We start from the raw sequence: 19,990 nt of genomic DNA, 5'->3' as shown, positions 1-19,990 counted from the left end.
AATGGGGTCGAGCTCCTGTCTGTACAAGCTGACTGAAATCTACTCTGTGTGCACTGTGGAGGACATTTCAGTGAGCCTCAGTCAGCTTGTACAGGCAGGAGCTCGACCCCATTGACTTTGCATTGGTTTGTTCAAGATTCAAGATTCAAGATTGTTTATTGTCATATGCACATTGTGGCTAACTATCCAGAGCTAGTTTGAGGAACAACATGGATTGTGCTGAGAAAAGGATTCTACTGGATCATCAAACACCATTGGTAAATAAGAAATAAGGCATAGGGGTCCAGAGAATCAGTGCACGTTTATTTGAAGGAAACTTTAACTTGGATTGTACTGTACTGTGGAACGCTCCCTACCCACCTTCAAAACTGCTCTCAAAGAGCACCTACGGGAGGCTGCAATTCGAAACTGGCCCCGTAAATGTCCAAACCCTCCCTCCCACCCACCCACCCCCTCCTAATGTACAGTTTCCTCCCCCTCATATGTATATATTTTCTGTTAGGATCTCTGTTTAACAGTACTGTATATTTGCATATCTTGTATGTCATAAATGTTGTAAACAAGTCTTTCTCTGGTCTGCATCCCCTTAACAATTGTGTGTATTGAGCTGTACTGTATTGTACCCATTCTGCAATCTGTTAAATAAAGTTTTCAATCAATCAACTGTAAGAACGCTGGTCCCGAGTCAGTTGTTAACTTCGTGAACCGTGTCTGAACCTTGTAATTCATAGAACATAGTCGGGGTGAACATTTTGGTAACCCAGATACGTCAAGTCAGCTTGAATCATTGTTCAGCAATTTCACCTTAAAATAACATCCTGGAAATAATGTGCACATTTATGTAATTTAATTTTGAAGGCGTTTGGATCATCGTTTGGATCAGCGTGAAATATGCACCACTTCTACAATCATAAGAATGATTGCATTAGGATCACTTCTGAGTATATATACAACTTTATTCCACGTTATGTTTAAACAACCACAACATGGAGGAGAAACGCTAAAACACATCGTGTAGTTGATCTCGATTGATAGCTAATCCGTTCAAACGGAGGCAAATACACTACAATACAGACACATGGTAGGCTGTAGCTCATGTTAATGCTTTTGTAAACAGCATGTGTTTCTTAGCTAGCATGGTAACATGGCTAATATTGAAGCTGTTTGTTAGCTAGATTAAACCGTAATATAATTTAGTTTGATTTCCTTTAATTTATAACAGTGGCAGCCGTGCGTTAGCTCAGTAACAATCAATATTTCACGCCAATTCATATCTACATCTAATACCATGCACCAGGGCTACCGGGTGCCGATTCATATCTACATCTAATACCATGCACCGGGGATACCGGGTGCTCATGCATTCCCTGGGTCCACCTCTGGGATGGAGTGCGGCGCAGTGCAGACTTACTATAGTTGCCACATGTCCGGAAGCATTCATTTTCCGTATTAAAGCGGTTGGCGTTGCCGTTGCAACCACCATACCAGAACGGTGAGCATGCACCAATGGCCTTGTCAAAGTGCCATCGTTGGACATAGTCTGCGCAGCTGGTGCCAATGTCCATGTCCAGCGGACAGAGGGCTGAAAGCAGAACACGCAGGTTTACAATAAAGACACGCACACGCCCACACACACACACACACAAAAAAGTTCTAGGGGCTGTACATGCAAGCTAGCAGGCCTACGTGGAACAAGTCATGCCTTGGCTATTAGCTAACCCAGACCAGGGAACGTAAAATAAAGCATAAAGCATGCATTCAGCCACGCATTCAGCTAACTGTGCATTCAGCCATGCATTCAGCTAACTGTGCATTCAGCCACGCATTCAGCTAACTGTGCATTCAGCTAACTGTGCATTCATTCAGCCACGCATAAACTGTGCATTCAGCTAACTGTGCATTCAGCCACGCATTCAGCTAACTGTGCATTCAGCCACGCATTCAGCTAACTGTGCATTCAGCTAACTGTACATTCAGCTAACTGTGCATTCATTCAGCCACGCATAAACTGTGCATTCAGCTAACTGTGCATTCAGCCACGCATTCAGCTGCATTCGCATAGCGATATTGACGTTGCCTTGTAGCTCAAATTCAGCTTTGTTTGATTAATTTCCTATCCGCATCACATAGAGCTATTGGATCAGATAATATAATAGCATACAATAAATCAGGCTCTTGAGCAAGGCATGACGCTCCAGAGTAGGGTTGTCATAAGGATACCATAGCTTCATGGAGCGCCACATGGAATGCTACTGATATGTTGACAGTTATTCCGTGTTGTATAGTACAGGTACAGGAGGCCACATGAGCAGGTGGGACAACTGGCAGCGTATTCGGTGTTAGCACCGGCGTCTTCCGAGTGCCTCCGCTAATCATCAATCGGTTCAAAGTTTGAAGCAATGTGTAGTAATGTTTTTTTTTTAAAGCCATATTTCTGAAGTCACGCTGAGTACCTCCCCCTCTCAAACGTGATTTGTCAAAGCAGCTGCCTGTCAACACGCTGGCTCCTCGTCTAAAGCAAAAGCAGAAAGCGGCAGGCAGAATCGTTATTTTAAAATGTATTAAGATTAAGTATTAAGAGGGAGAGAGAGAGAGAGAGATTACTTAACAATATGACAGTATATCAACTGTGTACTATTGGGGAGTGGAGTATAACATACTATGGAGCTTGTGTTCTCCATCTCCCATCGAGAGCGCCGCTACCACGTCCACCTGAGACTGGGCTGTCTTAGTCTCTAAAACACCTGTCTGCTCCAGGAACGTCTCCGCTGCCTCCTCTGCCAGCTCCTCCAGGTCCACATATCCTGACACCTGGCCGCTTATATATAAAAAAAGAAATAAAAAATACAAGAATTAGTTATTAAAGGGTCACTTCACCAAAAAAGAAATACTGATTTATTTTGCACATCATCTCACACACATCCAAAAACTCTAATCAGCTTTGCACACAGTTATTGAGAGTAAATGAGTTTGAATATGGCCACCAGTGATGTCATCAGGGACAATGAAGCCTTGTGTTCTGTTCAGTACAGCTCCAATGCAATTATGTATATGAAATATATGCACATGATAGCAATACCTTGTCTTTTTAAATTGTATTTCTTTATGTTTTTGGTAGACTTGTATTGGTTTTTCGGACAAGTCCGGCAGAGAGAGGAAGTATGGGAGGATAGATGGGGGAAGACATTCGGCAAAGGTCGCCGGGTCCGGGAGTCGACGCGGGACGGCCGCGTTGCACCGCAGTGCGTTACCCTGGCGGCGTGAATACTTTCCCCAAGGCAGTTGTCCTTCCGCGTTCGGTTTACACGGCCTGATTGGCCACTGACGCTTCTCTCAACGCCCAATCACGTTACTCCTAACGCTCGCTCAGAACTTCTCTCAGTTCCACAAGTCCATCACATCAGCTACCTACGCGTTACTCCTAACGCTCGCTCCTAACTTTCAGAACTTCTCTCAGTTCCACAAGTCCATCACATCAGCTACCTACCTGCATCAATATACTACTAACTATCAACTAACTCGCTACCGCCGTGCATCAATATACTAACTAACTAGCACATCAATGCACTAACTACTACCGCCGTGCACCGCTATACTGCTACCGCCGTGCATCAATATACTAACTATTGATGTGATGTCGATTGATATGAATAGCTAGTTACGTTAATATAGAGATGAAAACTACGTTATTTATATTGATGCCGATTGATATGAATAGCGAGTTACGTTAATATAGAGAGATGAAAACAATACGTTATTTATATTGATGTGATGTCGGTTGATATGAATAGCGCGTTACGTTAATATAGAGAGATGAAAACAATACGTTATTTATATTGATGTGATGCCGATTGATATGAATAGCGCGTTACGTTAATATAGAGAGATGAAAACAATACGAGGAAATGGGCTACGTTAATATAGAGAGATGAAAACAATACGAGGAAATATATAGAGAGATAGTTAGTTTTAGTATATGATGCACGGCGGTAGCGAGTTGAGTGATAGTGAGTTGAGTGATAGTGAGTTTTAGTATATGATGCACGGCGGTAGCGAGTTGAGTGATAGTGAGTTGAGTGATAGTGAGTTTTAGTATATGATGCACGGCGGTAGCAAGTTGAGTGATAGTAGTATATTGAGCGAGTAGTTAGGCGATAGTAGGGCTAACGCGATTGGGCGCTGAGAGGCCAATCAGGGCGCGCAAACCGAACGCAGAAGGACAACTGCCTTGGGGAAAGTATTCACGCACCCTGGCGCCCAGCAATACCTTGTCTTATAGGGACTGCTACCTTATCATTTAATTGAGCTCTAATTATTGAAAGTTTTCTCACTTGGCACCAATGTGCGTTCACACGCTACACAGTGACGTGATTACCCTTCCTTCCTTTTATAGTTTCCTTGACTGCTGTCAGGAAGTAGGAGAGCTACCTAGATACAGACTCTTAGAGATTGGTGGACCTCTATGCCAATCATTATTCAGCAAGCTTGAGCAGACAATGTGAGTTACCCAAGATCAACCGTAACATGTCCCTGTCCCTGTGCCTGTCCTTGTCCTTGACCTTGTCCTTGTCCTGCCTGTAGCTGGTCACACGTCCTCTTGAGGGAGGCGGGAGGATAGTTATTAACAGCCCCTAGAGTCAGGAGAGAAAAGGGAGAGCTTTAATGAACACACACACTTTCCATAACGTACTGTAGTAATCTGCTGCGGATGCTTAAAACTGTAATTAGTAATGTAAACCACTGGATTACTCTGTAACATAGTCTGATTATTCTTTTGTCCCCCCCCCCCCCAAATTAAAGATGCAGTTATAAATCAACTGTAATTTATGTAATTTCATTATCACTATCATCACCGTCGACTATAATAAACCATTATTTCAAGATACATAAAGATACATACAGTAAAGTAGTGTCTATAATATCACAATGCGAATGCTTTTTACCCCTTCAAATGAATTTCTGCATGAGTCACCCACTATATTTAAAACAAATAAATGATAAAAAAGAATTATAATAATAATACAAATACATAAATATATATATATATAACAAATCTTTTTTTATCCGATTGCTGTGTTTTTCACAGTAACTGTAACACATTAACAGGCCGATCCTAGCGGTCTAAGCGTCGTACTGTTGAGCGTGGACAGGAACACCCTGAAGAAGCGCTGGCAGTAGCCCCGCTCCTCGTCCCGCGCGCGGCGGCCCAGGTGGATGAGATGCTGCTCCATGGGGGCACTGGCCAGCTCCTCCACCTGTGTGCGGTTGTAGTTGTCGCCCACGGTGACCACGAACAGCGCCACGCCCTGACACTTGGCCCGCTGGGAGACGCGGTGCAGCGTGGCCGAGTCCCACGCCGCCGTCCCGGCTCCCACTATGGCCAGCAGCGCCTTCCGCTTCCTGGCACTGGGGGCTTTGAGGAGCACCTCCTCCAGGGTGAACTCCAGGGTCTGACCCAGCGCCGAGGAGCCGCCCTGCTGACGCAGGTTATGGGCCAAGTACGTCTGCATCTCGGCGCGGTCGCGGTAGGTCTGCAGGCCGAACTCCAGCTTGGCGGCCTGAGCGGCCTGCTGCCCCGGCCCGTGGAGCGAGCCGCTCTGCTGGACCAGCGCCACCCGGGCCTGGCTGTCCACTCGGTTGGGCTTGGGGCTCAGAGCCAGCTGCTCCACCACAGAGGCAAGGAGCTCCTGGACGCCGGTGTACTGGTCGCCCTGGATCTCCCGGGAGCCGTCCACCACCACCGCCAGGTCCACGTCCACACTCTGAGGTGCCGGGACCTCCTGGATGACGGAGCACTGCTGAGCCGGCCTGCAGGGATCTGAGACACCACAGAGCACACGATGAAGACTTCAGAGAGAGAACCACGAGTCCATTTAAACAGCTCACATACTTGCAGTTGTATAAACTAAATCAGACTGTTGGAAAACAAAGGGTGAAGTGTAGGATCTTGAAGCACAAGTTGATTGATTGATTGATTGATTGAAAACTTTATTAACAGATTGCAGAATGGGTACAATACAGTACAGCTCAATACACACAATTGTTAAGGGGATGCAGACCAGAGAAAGACTTTCGTCTTGTTTACATCAGGGTCCCCCATTTTCAATTTATCATAACATATATGACATACAGGGGCGGCTACGTGGCGTAGTGGGCAAGGCGCTCGCCACGAATGACGGAGACGCTGGGCTTGCCTGTTCGAGCCCAGCGCTCCACATTGCTTTCAGTTTAGCTGGTCGTTCATACTAATACACATTGGCCGTATTAGGGGGTGGGAAACTGATGGGTGGGGATCGGGCGTTGTGGACAGCGACTCCTACAGGTCGGTTGGTGCGCCTGCGCAGTAGAATCAGGAAGTGTCGGGGGCAGCGTGAGCCTCCCACGCGTTACTCCTCGCCACTGAGAGATCGAGCTGCGCAGGTGAAAAGATGCGACTGCTGTTACCTCAAGTACCGGAGGGGACTTGTGCTATGTATGACTTAGTCCACATTGCAGCCGGCTTGTGGGAGGCAAGAAACAGCGTTCGTGACAGGGGAGGGTTGAATTGGATGATACGAAATTGGGATGGGAGAAAATATAGAAAAAATGGGAGAAAAATGGATAAAAAAAAAAAACATATATGACATACAGATAGACCGTACTGCTACATCGAACTGTACATTGGAGGGGGTTTAGCGCCAAGCCAACCAGCTATAATAATAATAATCTTTATTTATATAGCACCTTTCATACATAGAATGCAGCTCAAAGTGCTTAACAGAGCAAAACAATTAAACACAAAATTGTACAATTAAGCAAAAAGAATTTAAGAAAAGAAAAGCAGGAGGAGACTGGGACCAGTCTTTTTGTGATTATTACGATCAACATTTTTTTTGTTTTATGTGATTTTTTGCAGTAAAATTGCAGGGATTGGCAGAAAGTGTGAAACTTAACAAAAAAACGCTATGCTTGCTAACGTTAAATAGCAGTGTTGATAACTGATCGTAAAGTCATCTGCCAACAAAGATATTGTTTCATCAGAGAACAAAAATGTATGTAATCACAAAATGGATCACCATTCAATGTGATATTGAAGACTCCTGTGACTCCTGTAAGTACTTATGATTACTTTTCCTAATCTATTTAGTGACCACAGCCCTCCAGACGCATTTGCTACGTTATGTGCATTATGTTACGCATTATATACAGATTTATTTATAATAAAACACAAGATACTTGTGCCTTAATGATAAGGATAAGCGCTCAATGAAGAAACCCAATCCTCTTGCCAAACATCTATGCTACTCATAGTGGTCAAATAAAAAGGTCATATGTCAACCAAATCCATGCCTTTCAATGCTTCTTCTGACATCTCATTTACTGCTTTTCACAATCCTCTGCATCCTACTTCCACCGGACAAACCCTAGCTTTCAATCCTCGCTGTTCATTTTCCGCTGCAAAGTCTGCATATCTAAGCTGTTTCCTTTCATCTAAGCCTCCTCCACTGAATCCGGATATATACAGTACAGCTTGACGTTATTGTGGCTCGGATTTGGACATTTAATGCTGAGAAATCTCAGGAATTTAGCAAAATTGCAAGCCCCCGTAAGTATTGAGGACTTTGGTTAATTTATATTTAATTTGGACATTTCATGCAGAGAAATCGCAGGAATTCTGCAAAACGTCAAAAAAGTCAAAGTTTGGTTGAATTTGCATGTGAAAAATGGTCAATTCTAAATGTCGACCTCTTCCTTGGAAATCCGGTGTTAATTTTGGAGCTTACCGTAGCAGATGGCACAGTTCCTGACTGTCCCCAGATCAGCGGTTAAGTCCTGTGACCTCCCCAGCGTTGTGAAGATGGAGTTGCCCGTGTCGTCGCTCTGGGACCAAAAGAGCTGTTGTTAGACACTTGCCAAAAGTTCTTCAGGGGAATCTCTCAGCTAAAAAGAACCAGATGGCTTGCCATTTTACATTAAAAACTGACGTTCTATGAAGGCTAATATATATTATATATATATAATATATATACATTACATTGACATTTACATTTTGTCATTTAGCTGACGCTTTTATCCAAAGCGACTTACAAGTTCTGTACGACAAATCATCAAGAAGGGTACAACTCATCACAACTCACTCAAGTAACAATGTTCATCAAACAGTGTTGAAACTTGGGCGCTGCAGTGTTGAGTGCATAGTAGTAAAGACATATTAGTATAGTAGGTAGTAATATAGGCAAGGAAGATTGTTTATATATATATATATACGTTTCTAGATACTGTGTCACCCGCAGATGGGAAGTGAAATAAAAGACTTGGCCAGCTAGCAGGGTCCTTGTTGCCTAGAGACGGTGTGGTTCTGGGGTTACTTGCTACAGATGACTGTAGAGTCTCCTGATGGGAGGAGCCTACTGGACAACCAATGAGCTGACCCTGGAGCAGGTGCTCACCCTGCTCTAGCAGCGAGCGGGACATCACGTCGTGTTTACCTCGAGAGCCCTGCGGATGGCGGGACTGTTGCCGAGGGCGACGACCGCGGGGACGACGTTGAGGCCCCGGAACTCCATCACGGCGGTGACGACGGCAGAGAGGTCCTGGGTGTCCCCGTTGGCGAAGAAGACCGCCACCTTCCTCATCCTCACCGCCTGGCGCGTTCGCTTGAAGACGTTCTGGCCCACGTAGCGCATGGACGCCCCCAGGTGGCGCTTGTTGGCCGTGCGCTCCAGGGCGATGTTCTGAATGGCCTCCACCAGCTGCGTCTTGCGGCGGTAGTCCTGGAAGCGGATCAGGTACTTGGTGTAGGCGCTGTAGGCCACCACGGCCACGCGGGCGCCCGTCGGGCAGTTGCTCTCGGCGATGGAGATGCCGTCCAGCAGGGAGAGGAGGGCGGAGCGCGTCTTCTCGAAGGACTCCTTGGTCACGTCCTCAGACATGTCCAGGGCGAACACCAACTCTGTGGGGTACGCGGGGCACTCCGTCCGACCTGCAGGCCAAAGGTCAAGGGATAATGGGTGCGAGATAAGCCTGAGCGGTCAAAGCCTCACGCAGACGTTCCACAGGGTTTCAATTGAAGACTTCTTAAGTCCTTTTTAAGACCACTTTGAGTATAATCTAATACCCATTCCACGGCTATACTGGCAAAAGAGTATGAAGGATAATTACTAGGAAAGAAGTAATTCCATATGAATTGTTGGGGAACTGCTATTACTGTACTGCTTACTGTGCAACCTGGACATTTCCCCCAAATTCATTTAAATGTAATACAGGGAAGTTATCACAACATAGCCATCACTTCGTAATCCAAGACATCAGAATTGTAGGCCTTTAAAAGTCTTAAAGTATCAAAATCATATTTAAGACCCTTTTAAGACTTTTAACACTTTGAATGCCAACCACGCTTTTTGTCGTTAGTTCATGCCGACCTTTGAGTGCCCGCCAGCGCTATATAGCGTTTGTTTGTCGTATTTTTTTTATTGAATTTTATTTTAATTCATATTTCATCAATCGAGCCTCAGGTTAGTGTTGCAGACTCTCTCTGAGCTCAATTGGGAAGATACCGCCCCCTATCGTCTCTCCCTGTGTAACTGCACCCCATTACTTTAGACTGACGAAGGGGGGGGGGGCAGTTTCCTCATTTTACTTTTCCGTCAAGGCCAACTGAAGAATCCATTGTGCTCGCCGGCCCGGAAAACGTGTGGATTATGTATTTACAGTACCCAACACTGTAATCAATAAGCGTGATCGATATTTGGAATAGCGATCAGGAATTGGAATAATCTTTTTGGATAACATCTGATCTCAGGTAAGGAATTTATTTGACCAGTCTTAGGATAATCAGAGCTATTTTCACCTATATATCAGCGTTTGCTCTATGCGTGTGTGTGTGTGTGTGGCTGTGATCGCTGATGAGGAAATGAGAGAATCGATTTTTCAGATCGCCTCTATAGCGTGCATAAGTACACATATACCATCGATAATCTAGCGTTTATTTGAAAACTATTCATAAATAGGCCGAAAAATTACAACGTGTTTGTGTATGCCAGAATATTCCAGTAAATGCCTTTTATCACGGAATCTTTATATTTTCCTTGAAAACGAGGGCTTATAAAACGGAAATGAACCGATTAAAAAACAATCCGTTTAGACAATGTTGACTGCAAACAAGTCATTGATAAGCGACAGGCAGATTAGACACATAGCCATCATTTAAGACAGAGATTATGCGTTCACAACGCTATCATTGAAGTGGGTGCTGGCATTTAACCATGCTTTACCATGTTAATGGCCGGCACTGAAAGTGTTAAAGGCCTACAATTCTGATTATTAAATGTAAGACTTTTTAAGACCTTGCGGGAACCCTGTTCCAGAGACTGAAACCAGGGCTTTGTAGGTTGCGCTCAGAATGTAATCTCTCATTAATTAGCACTTGCTTTGACCCAAAACCATGTTACTTGAGTTGATAATGACTCGTAGATTGTATGGTATGACTTGTCTCTAAATGACTCGTAGAGTTCAGTGTTTGGTATGACTTGTCTCTAAATGACTCGTAGAGTTCAGTGTTTGGTATGACTTGTCTCTAAATGACTCGTAGAGTTCAGTGTTTGGTATGACTTGTCTCTAAATGACTTTTAGAGTTCAGTGTTTGGTATGACTTGTCTGTAAATGACTTGTAAAGTCCAGTGTCTGGTATGACTTGTCTGTAAATGACTCGTAGAGTTCAGTGTCTGGTATGACTTGTCTGTAAATGACTCGTTTTCAGTGTCTGGATGCCAGATGGTCTCTACGGGGGGGAGAGGTAGCTTCCACATCATCCCTAACATAGCAAAAGTGATCAGGGTTGATCTGGCCTGAATCACTGGCGTCTCTGAACTCTGAGCGTAGCGCTTACTATCCTTACAGAGAGAGAAGGAGCAAGGAGATACATACCTTGGGAGCACGCTGTGTGGAAAAAGAAAAGTACATCGTTTAGACACAAACAGTGGTTGTAGCTATTACACATTGGAGTTATTGAAGGAATTATAAAGATCAACAGTACAAACACTTTGCCAAGGCATACTTACCACAGTTGTCACGGATGTAGGTAATCAACTGGCATTCCTGAGGATAAGAGATGGAACAGATGTATAACAGAAGTTGTGTATAACAGAGTGGCTCAATTTATGCAGGAATAAAGCATGTGGTTTTTAATGAAAGTTTTCAGTGTATTATATACACACACACACACACACACACACACACACACACACACACACACACACACACACACACACACACACACACACACACACACACACACAGGAATATTAGGAGTAATTTAGGGATATCCATTTAGTTTAGACAACATGTGATATGGATGTATTACATACAGACATGGATCTGGTGCCCAGAGGACCTCGAGGACCCTGGAGGAAAGAAACACAATAGGCATTAGTCCTGGCATCTTACCTTCATCATCATCATCAACACCATCATCATCATCATCATCATCATCATCATCATCATCATCATCATCATCATCATCATCATCACCATTACCATCATTAGTAAAAAGGCCTATCACAGAATGTTTGGGGAGTGGTTACCAGTGGTTATGCGTGGCCATGTTCATGTCCACCCATCCATCCATCCATCAATCTACCCACTCATCCACCCATCCATCCATCAATCTACCCACTCATCCACCCATCCATCCATCCATCAATCTACCCACTCATCCACCCATCCATCCATCAATCTACCCACTCATCCACCCATCCATCCATCAATCTACCCACTCATCCACCCATCCATCCATCAATCTACCCACTCATCCACCCATCCATCCATCAATCTACCCACTCATCCACCCACCCATCCATCAATCTACCCACTCATCCACCCACCCATCCATCAATCTACCCACTCATCCACCCATCCATCCATCAATCTACCCACTCATCCACCCATCCATCCATCAATCTACCCACTCATCCACCCATCCATCCATCCATCAATCTACCCACTCATCCACCCATCCATCCATCAATATACCCACTCATCCACCCATCCATCCATCAATCAATCTACCCACTCATCCACCCATCCATCCATCAATATACCCACTCATCCACCCATCCATCCATCAATATACCCACTCATCCACCCATCCATCCATCAATATACCCACTCATCCACCCATCCATCCATCAATATACCCACTCATCCACCCATCCATCCATCAATCTACCCACTCATCCACCCATCCATCCATCAATATACCCACTCATCCACCCATCCATCCATCAATATACCCACTCATCCACCCATCCATCTACCCACTCATCCACCCATCCATCCATCAATCAATATACCCACTCATCCACCCATCCATCCATCCATCAATATACCCACTCATCCACCCATCCATCCATCAATATACCCACTCATCCACCCATCCATCCATCAATCTACCCACTCATCCACCCATCCATCCATCAATCTACCCACACATCCATTCATCCATCAATCAATCTACCCACTCATCCACCCATCCATCCATCAATATACCCACTCATCCACCCATCCATCCATCCATCAATCTACCCACTCATCCATCCATCCACCCATCAATATACCCACTCATCCATCCATCAATATACCCACTCATCCACCCATCCATCCATCCATCAATCTACCCACTCATCCATCCATCCACCCTCCTCCCCAGACTAACCTTATGTCCAAGATATCCTGTGTCTCCAGGGACGCCCTGTTCTCCTGGGCTGCCGGTGTTTCCCTGCATCAATCAAGTCACATCACAACGACTCAGTGGGAAAGCAGCAATTAAAACAGTAACATCCCCCCTAGTAGTGCTTTACTTAAGCCATGATGTTTTGTAATAGTGTTGTATTAGTGTCGTAATAGTGTTGTATTAGTGTTGTATTAGTGTTGTAATAGTGTCGTAATAGTGTCGTAATAGTGTCGTAATAGTGTTGTATTAGTGTTGTAATAGTGTTGTATTGATGTTGTAATAGTGTTGTAAGTGTTGTAATAGTGTTGTATTCGTGTTGTATTAGTGTTGTATTAGTGTTGTAATAGTGTTGTAATAGTGTTGTAATAGTGTTGTATTAGTGTTGTAATAGTGTTGTAATAGTGTGAAGCTCTCATCGAACATAAACACAAACGTGTCCTTGTTTACATCCGTGAATAGATTATTTTGGATGTAAGAGGCCAATGTGGAGCCGAATGTTATCCGGACTTCTGTTGGTGCAGATGTTATAGTCCTACCTGAGATGGCTCAGCTGATGTGGAGGCTGCAGGGGCCGAAAATAGTAGTTTGCAGGCCGGTTTTTGCAGAGCTATGCTTAGTGCTCAGCATGTGCGACTAGACTGCTTTTTTTTTTTGGCAGCAAGCCTCGTAATGGTCTTTGACTGGGACCAACCATGGCGCAAACAGTGGATTGTCGAGCCAGTTCTCGTTAAATTGGCACTTTCCAATATTAACGAGTGCAAATGCTAAACTAAACTAAACATAACGTTAGTGTTAGCGCTTCCGCTTCGCCTTGCTAACGTTAGCTAGACTATGTTGCTGAAATAGTTCCCGGACAACATAAGGACCTGTGTTGGTTCCGCCCCATTTTGGTCTGCGTGATGCTACAACACGGTGAATAAAAAGTCCCGACTATATCTCCCGTTAACCGTTTTTCCCCAGATTTCATAATAAATTAATAAAACATAAGATGACATGGCATTTTATCTTTCCTTTCTATGGCATTTTTAAGACCTGAAAGATGGATTTAAGACATTTTAAGACAAACTAAGGCCTTAGTTATTGATAAACAAATTTAAGACTTTTTAAGGATCCGCGGACACCCTGAGTTACTGGTAACAGACACACACGGTTCCAAATAATGTATGAATAATTCATTAGATGATAATAAGAATAAAGAAATAAAGAGAGAGAGAGCACAAGTGCAGATGACAAGTACAGTATAAGGAGGTAGAAATAGATATTCCTAATTAATTGTATGCCAATATTAAATAAATTTGCTTTGAAGGCACAACGATTGCTTTTCCAATTGCATTTCCAATATATATTAGGTTAGAATTTTTTTGGGGGGGATTTAACGTGACTTCATTTAATCTAATGTTCATTTGTTAATTTGATTACTATGCGTATCTGTTCTCATTTTGTATCGTACAATAATACAAGTATGAACCATGCCCACTTCCGGTCTTCTATCTGAATATAGATACAGATAATAATTTTGATTGAACAGATACAGACACAGATACAGATACACATAATGATGTCTCCGCACACCCCTATTAATAACCCCACTGAAACTGCATTATCCTAATGGTACTTTATTGTATGTGCTTCAGACACACACAGATTTAAACACCTATAGTACAGTATGTCACTTACCCCTCTTCCCAGGTTTCCTTTGGGTCCTACCCATCCTTTGGTCCCCTGTAAGCCACTCTCCCCCTTGACACCAGAAAAACATACAAAGAAATATATTAGTGAAGATAAGAAAAGCAACAACAACACAGTAATACAATTTGTATGTTTGGTTTCTGTACTGTACGTACTGTCCATGTGATGTCATAAAGCTACAATGTGTATAATCTTATTAGAACTTTCCTCCAAAACACATCTTAACATTGCCTCACAGTCTACAGTTTCATTGACCAGTGTAGCAGCAGTGCAGAGTCCTTTCCAGAGTTTCCCTGTGATCCCCCCCCCCTCTAACCTATCAGAGAAACTCATGGGGAATTTATTTGGAATAAGCTGAACATTTAGTGGTTATTCTACATGGTCCTTCATTGCCAGACTGTGTTGAATGAGGACCACATAGATTCAACCACTAAAAGTGCTCATTCCAACAAATCTCTGCTTGTTTAGAAGGGCGAGCCTCTCTGTGCAACTGGAACAACTGGTCAATGAAACTCACTCACATTAGACTGTCAGTCAGTGTGTCCATGTTAAGATGTGCTTTTTTTGTAGCAAAAGAAAATCTGTGATTGACAATTGTACATATTGTAGCTTTAAAGGAACTATGGGAATTATGGGAAATGCACTTAACATCTTGTCCAGAGTCAGACAAGAAGATAGATAAGCCAATTCCCTTTTCAGCAGAAAGCTATCCGACAGCAAGCTAGCCTAGCTTAGCACAAATGAATGGAAGCGGATACGTATATCAGCTAGTCTAGCTGTTAGTGTTTTAGGCTCGCTGATACATATCCACTAAAATTGTTGTACATTTCCTGTTGTTTGCTCCGGTAGCTGTGAAAATAGCCCGACTCCAAATATGTCCGTCTGCGCTTTCATCTCCAAGTCACTGTATCATTTGGCATCCAAAGTGATGACAGAGTCAAGTAACAGAGCCAACAAATACACAATGTGTGCTATAGTCCAAAGCCGTTTATAGGTCACTGTACTAAAGTGTGAGCACGTTCTGGCTAGCGTGAAGACAGATCTGTTTTGATATCTTACACATTAATATCTGATCTAGTTAGATTTGTTTCATGTTACGCATTCATTTCCAAGACAAATGTTCGTCATCTTCTCTTGATATCTTTTCTCAACTCAACCAAAAGGAATGAACTCACCGGTACACCAGAGTATCCAGGAAAACCGAGCTCCCCCTGCACAGGAAAAAAAACAAAATACTAAATGAGATCGTCAGACAAAACCAAGAGAATGTTGGTAACTCGTTCACCATTGAGCTTTATCCTTTGTCCCCCGTCTCTATTCGTATATGGATTCACTGAAAACGTGGTACGTGTCACATCATGCGCCCCATCCAATGGGAGGTTAAGGTGGGGCGTGATGTCCAATGAGGTTAAGGTTGGGGTTAAGGTGTGGGAATGACGTCCAATGGGAGGTTAAGGTGGGGCGTGATGTCCAATGAGGTTAAGGTTGGGGTTAAGGTGTGGGAATGACGTCCAATGGGAGGTTAAGGTGTGGGAATGATGTCCAATGAGGTTAAGGTTGGGGTTAATGTTGCATTGTGCTTTGTTGTTGTGTCTTTTAGTTTGATTCACTGTGAGACAAATCTTTCCCATGAGGGATTATTCAATGTCCAACGACCATGCTGCATGCTGTGTTGCTCTCATTTTGTCTTGTGTTGTTAATGCAGCGCACCCTTCCATCACAGCAGTGCCTTACCTTGGGACCCTGTGATCCGGCAGGTCCATAGCCATCTCTGCCATCCTGACCCTGATTCAGAGCAGAAAAGTCTGTCAGTAATGAACACGCACACGCACACGCACACACGCACACGCACACACACACACACACACACACACACACACACACACACACACACACACACACACACACACACACACACACGCACGCATGGGGCCGCCTAGTTATAGTTGAAAGTGGGGGTGCAAGATTTTTTTGTATTCTTTTTTTTTTTACCTTTTTTTTTTTTTTGCAAGGGGTGGTTTGGAGGGGGTCCGGCACGACCCCCTCCACGGCAGGTTTTTTAACATTTAATGAACACCTGTATGTGCAATTTCCTGCAATATAGAGCCTTCAATCTTGACCAAAATAAAGCTGCTCTTTTCACTATAAAACTCAGTTTATATTGCAGTATGATAGCTATAATAATAATAACTTCACTGCGAGGGCTCTTTTAGCTAACGCTAGCTAGGCACGTATGATAGCCAATTACTATTATAATAATAATAATAATAACTTTCCCATCCTCCCAAAGCCCCTCCGGCCCCGTTCACATCCGCAGCGCAGTACCAACAACAACAACAACAACAACTAATTGACGCTATCAATAGCCCCAGTGAGCGCGGCGGCTGAATGAATGAATGAAAACTTTATTTAACAGATTGCAGAATGGGTACAATACAGTACGGCTCAATACACACAATTGTTAAGGCGATGCAGACCAGAGAAAGACGTTTGTCTTGTTTACATCAGGGTCCATGTTAACCCCTTTCGTGACTGTGCTGCACCGAGTGAATCCACAGTCACTTGCTCCTCAATGGGAAACCAACCTAGATTTACCATGAAGGACTGGTTCTGGCCGAACCGTTCGTTATACAAGTATCACAGAGACATTACAAAGGTGCTCACAGTTGCACGAGGGGTTCGCACAGAGATACGGGATGGTTTGAAAGCTCGGCGTTGCTAATAAATATTTTTAATATTTTTTTATAAACTGCTCAAAGCGGCATTATTTCCGCCGTTGGGTGATCACAGCGCCTGCGCACCATCCTGTATCTCTGGATTCACTCGGTGCAGCGCCGAGGCTCACCATACGAGAAATATTCAGTTTCAATCTGTTTGCGCATTTAGTATACAGTCACAGTGTTCGACTTACATGATGATTTGCTCCATTTTGATGTAAACGCCGAAGAATAATCCTCACAATGTTATCCAATATCCAGCCTGAATTTTTCAAGGGCTTTCGAAAAAGCCGCCTCCCCCAACATGTCGTATACGTCATGCCGACGAACCGTGGCCCGTGGGCACTGGATCAAACCATTAAAGTGGGGGGTCACACAATCTTTGGAAACTTAAAAACTTGCTATTAAGTGTCATTGCGTATTATTAATTTGATTGAAATTACTTAGTTATGGTTAGATTTATATATGGGGGGGGGGGGTATATCATATTTTTCATATGATCAAAAAGTGGGGGAGCAAAACCAGCGTTTGCCCCCCCATGTTCAATAGTCGTAGAGCAAATGCTCCGCGTGCTCTATTGCGCAGGCGTCTATGCACGCACGCACGCACACACACACACAGGCACACACACACACAGGCACACACACACAGGCACACACACAGTAGATGCTCCAAAAGCTATTTAAAACCCTGTTGCCTTGTAAACAGAGCATCTCGTGGAGGGGGTCCAGCTACAGTCAAAACAAATGGAGATTTTACAGCTACTGCGACAGCTATGCGATACATTAACCCTGTCACTGCCACACTACAGAAGGTTAACCCTTTACTATCACACTACCGTCGGTAGTGTGATAGTAAAGGTAGTGTGGCAGTGAAAGGGTTAACCGGCTGGTTGTGTGGCAGTGAAAGGGTTAACCTTCTGTGTATTGTCGCAGTGAAAGGGTTAACCGTTTGGTAGTGCGGCAGTGAAGGGGTTAAAAGACAACACCTAGATAGATGTAAGATTTATCAACTGATCTGACAATAGCAACAGATGAGAAATTAAGAGAAATCGTCCGCCTTCGGTAATTCACAAATGCAATGCAAACAGATGCAGCTCTAGTTGTTTTTGACGAGAGCAAGTGGCATTTGCGCCCCTCTCACATGGACAGGAAGTAGGAAACGGGACCGGTCCTTACCTGCAGTCCTCTCGGACCCATTGGTCCAGTGGTTCCCTGTCCCCCCGGCTCGCCAGGTTGACCCTTCAGTGACAAAACAGGAGAGAAGTCGGTAATGCACAGTCAGCTGTTTCAATGGTATTTGCCGTTAGAAACTTAAGTTAATAAAAGTTAATATGGACGTTGTTCTCTAGACGGTGGTCGTACGTTCTGAACGAATGACTGGATGGTTCTTAGGGTTCCTCCAGTATGTTCTGATCTAATGACTGGATGGTTCTTAGGGTTCCTTTAGTATGTTCTGATCTAATGACTGGATGGTTCTTAGGGTTCCTTTAGTATGTTCTGATCTAATGACTGGATGGTTCTTAGGGTTCCTCCAGTATGTTCTGATCTAATGACTGGATGGTTCTTAGGGTTCCTTTAGTATGTTCTGATCTAATGACTGGATGGTTCTTAGGGTTCCTCCAGTATGTTCTCATCTAATGACTGGATGGTTCTTAGGGTTCCTCCAGTATGTTCTGATCTAATGACTGGATGGTTCTTAGGGTTCCTCCAGTATGTTCTGATCTATTGACTGGATGGTTCTTAGGGTTCCTCCAGTATGTTCTGATCTAATGACTGGATGGTTCTTAGGGTTCCTCCAGTATGTTCTCATCTAATGACTGGATGGTTCTTAGCGTTCCTCCAGTATGTTCTGATCTAATGACTGGATGGTTCTTAGGGTTCCTCCAGTATGTTCTCATCTAATGACTGGATGGTTCTTAGGGTCCCTCCAGTATGTTCTGATCTAATGACTGGATGGTTCTTAGGGTTCCTCCAGTATGTTCTCATCTAATGACTGGATTGTTCTTAGGGTCCCTCCAGTATGTTCTGATCTAATGACTGGATTGTTCTTAGGGTTCCTCCAGTATGTTCTGATCTAATGACTGGATGGTTCTCAGGGTTCCTCCAGTATGTTCTGATCTTGAGAAATCAGCTTTTTCCTATGACGCCTCTAACTCTTGGAATGTCCTCCAACTCTCTCCCTTAACTTGGAATGTTTAAGCATATGATTTCTGACCATGGAGCGACCACCTGTTTTTAGCAGATTTTTTTCGTATGTTTTTTTTTTGTATTAATCTTTTGTATTTTCTGTGAATATTGCTACAGTACTTCATTGTGTCACTGTTGTGTATTTTGTATCATCGTCATTTCTGTAAATGAGGGAAACCTCAGAAACCTATAATTCTAAATAAAGGTTGAAATGAAACGAGTGTCCTCGGTTTCACCGGTGGACATTTAGGCCCATTAAAGGTGCTCAGTCTCACCGGTGTTCTCATGGACATTTAGGCCCAGGTCCTCAGTCTCACCGGTGTTCTCATGGACATTTAGGCCCAGGTCCTCAGTCTCACTGGTGTTCTCATGGACATTTAGGCCCAGGTCCTCAGTCTCACCAGTGTTCTCATGGACATTTAGGCCCAGGTGCTCAGTCTCACCAGTGTTCTCATGGACATTTAGGCCCAGGTGCTCAGTCTCACTGGTGTTCTCATGGACATTTAGGCCCAGGTCCTCAGTCTCACCGGTGTTCTCATGGACATTCAGGCCCATTAAAGGTGCTCAGTCTCACCGGTGTTCTCATGGACATTCAGGCCCATTAAAGGTGCTCAGTCTCACCAGTGTTCTCATGGACATTCAGGCCCATTAAAGGTGCTCAGTCTCACCGGTGTTCTCATGGACAT

The 19,990-nt window shown here is 44.0% G+C and overlaps 1 protein-coding gene across 3 annotated transcripts in view; it reads right to left on the bottom strand.

The window, feature by feature from the left end:
• Positions 1 to 19,990, bottom strand: part of col6a4a (collagen, type VI, alpha 4a) — a 142,628-nt gene that overhangs the window by 6,943 nt on the left and 115,695 nt on the right. For 2 of the 3 annotated variants that reach the window (XM_084336025.1, XM_084336027.1), the window contains 14 exons: positions 18,294 to 18,356; positions 16,133 to 16,183; positions 15,574 to 15,609; positions 14,387 to 14,449; positions 12,692 to 12,754; positions 11,346 to 11,381; positions 11,040 to 11,076; positions 10,906 to 10,917; positions 8,469 to 8,962; positions 7,764 to 7,860; positions 5,135 to 5,818; positions 4,508 to 4,631; positions 2,661 to 2,818; positions 1,412 to 1,582 (listed from right to left, as the gene is read on the bottom strand). In XM_084336025.1, the coding sequence (XP_084192151.1) occupies positions 1,412 to 1,582; positions 2,661 to 2,818; positions 4,508 to 4,631; positions 5,135 to 5,818; positions 7,764 to 7,860; positions 8,469 to 8,962; positions 10,906 to 10,917; positions 11,040 to 11,076; positions 11,346 to 11,381; positions 12,692 to 12,754; positions 14,387 to 14,449; positions 15,574 to 15,609; positions 16,133 to 16,183; positions 18,294 to 18,356 (2,089 nt within the window). The remainder of the gene's footprint in view (positions 1 to 1,411; positions 1,583 to 2,660; positions 2,819 to 4,507; positions 4,632 to 5,134; positions 5,819 to 7,763; positions 7,861 to 8,468; positions 8,963 to 10,905; positions 10,918 to 11,039; positions 11,077 to 11,345; positions 11,382 to 12,691; positions 12,755 to 14,386; positions 14,450 to 15,573; positions 15,610 to 16,132; positions 16,184 to 18,293; positions 18,357 to 19,990) is intronic. The other variant, XM_084336026.1, reaches the window with a different exon arrangement.

Source organism: Notolepis coatsorum (genome assembly GCF_963971535.1).
Source record: "Notolepis coatsorum genome assembly, chromosome: 19".
NCBI classification, from domain to species: Eukaryota; Metazoa; Chordata; class Actinopteri; order Aulopiformes; family Paralepididae; genus Notolepis; species Notolepis coatsorum.
The sequence above is the reverse complement of the archived record's forward strand: the minus strand, read 5'-3'. Positions and strand labels throughout refer to the sequence as shown.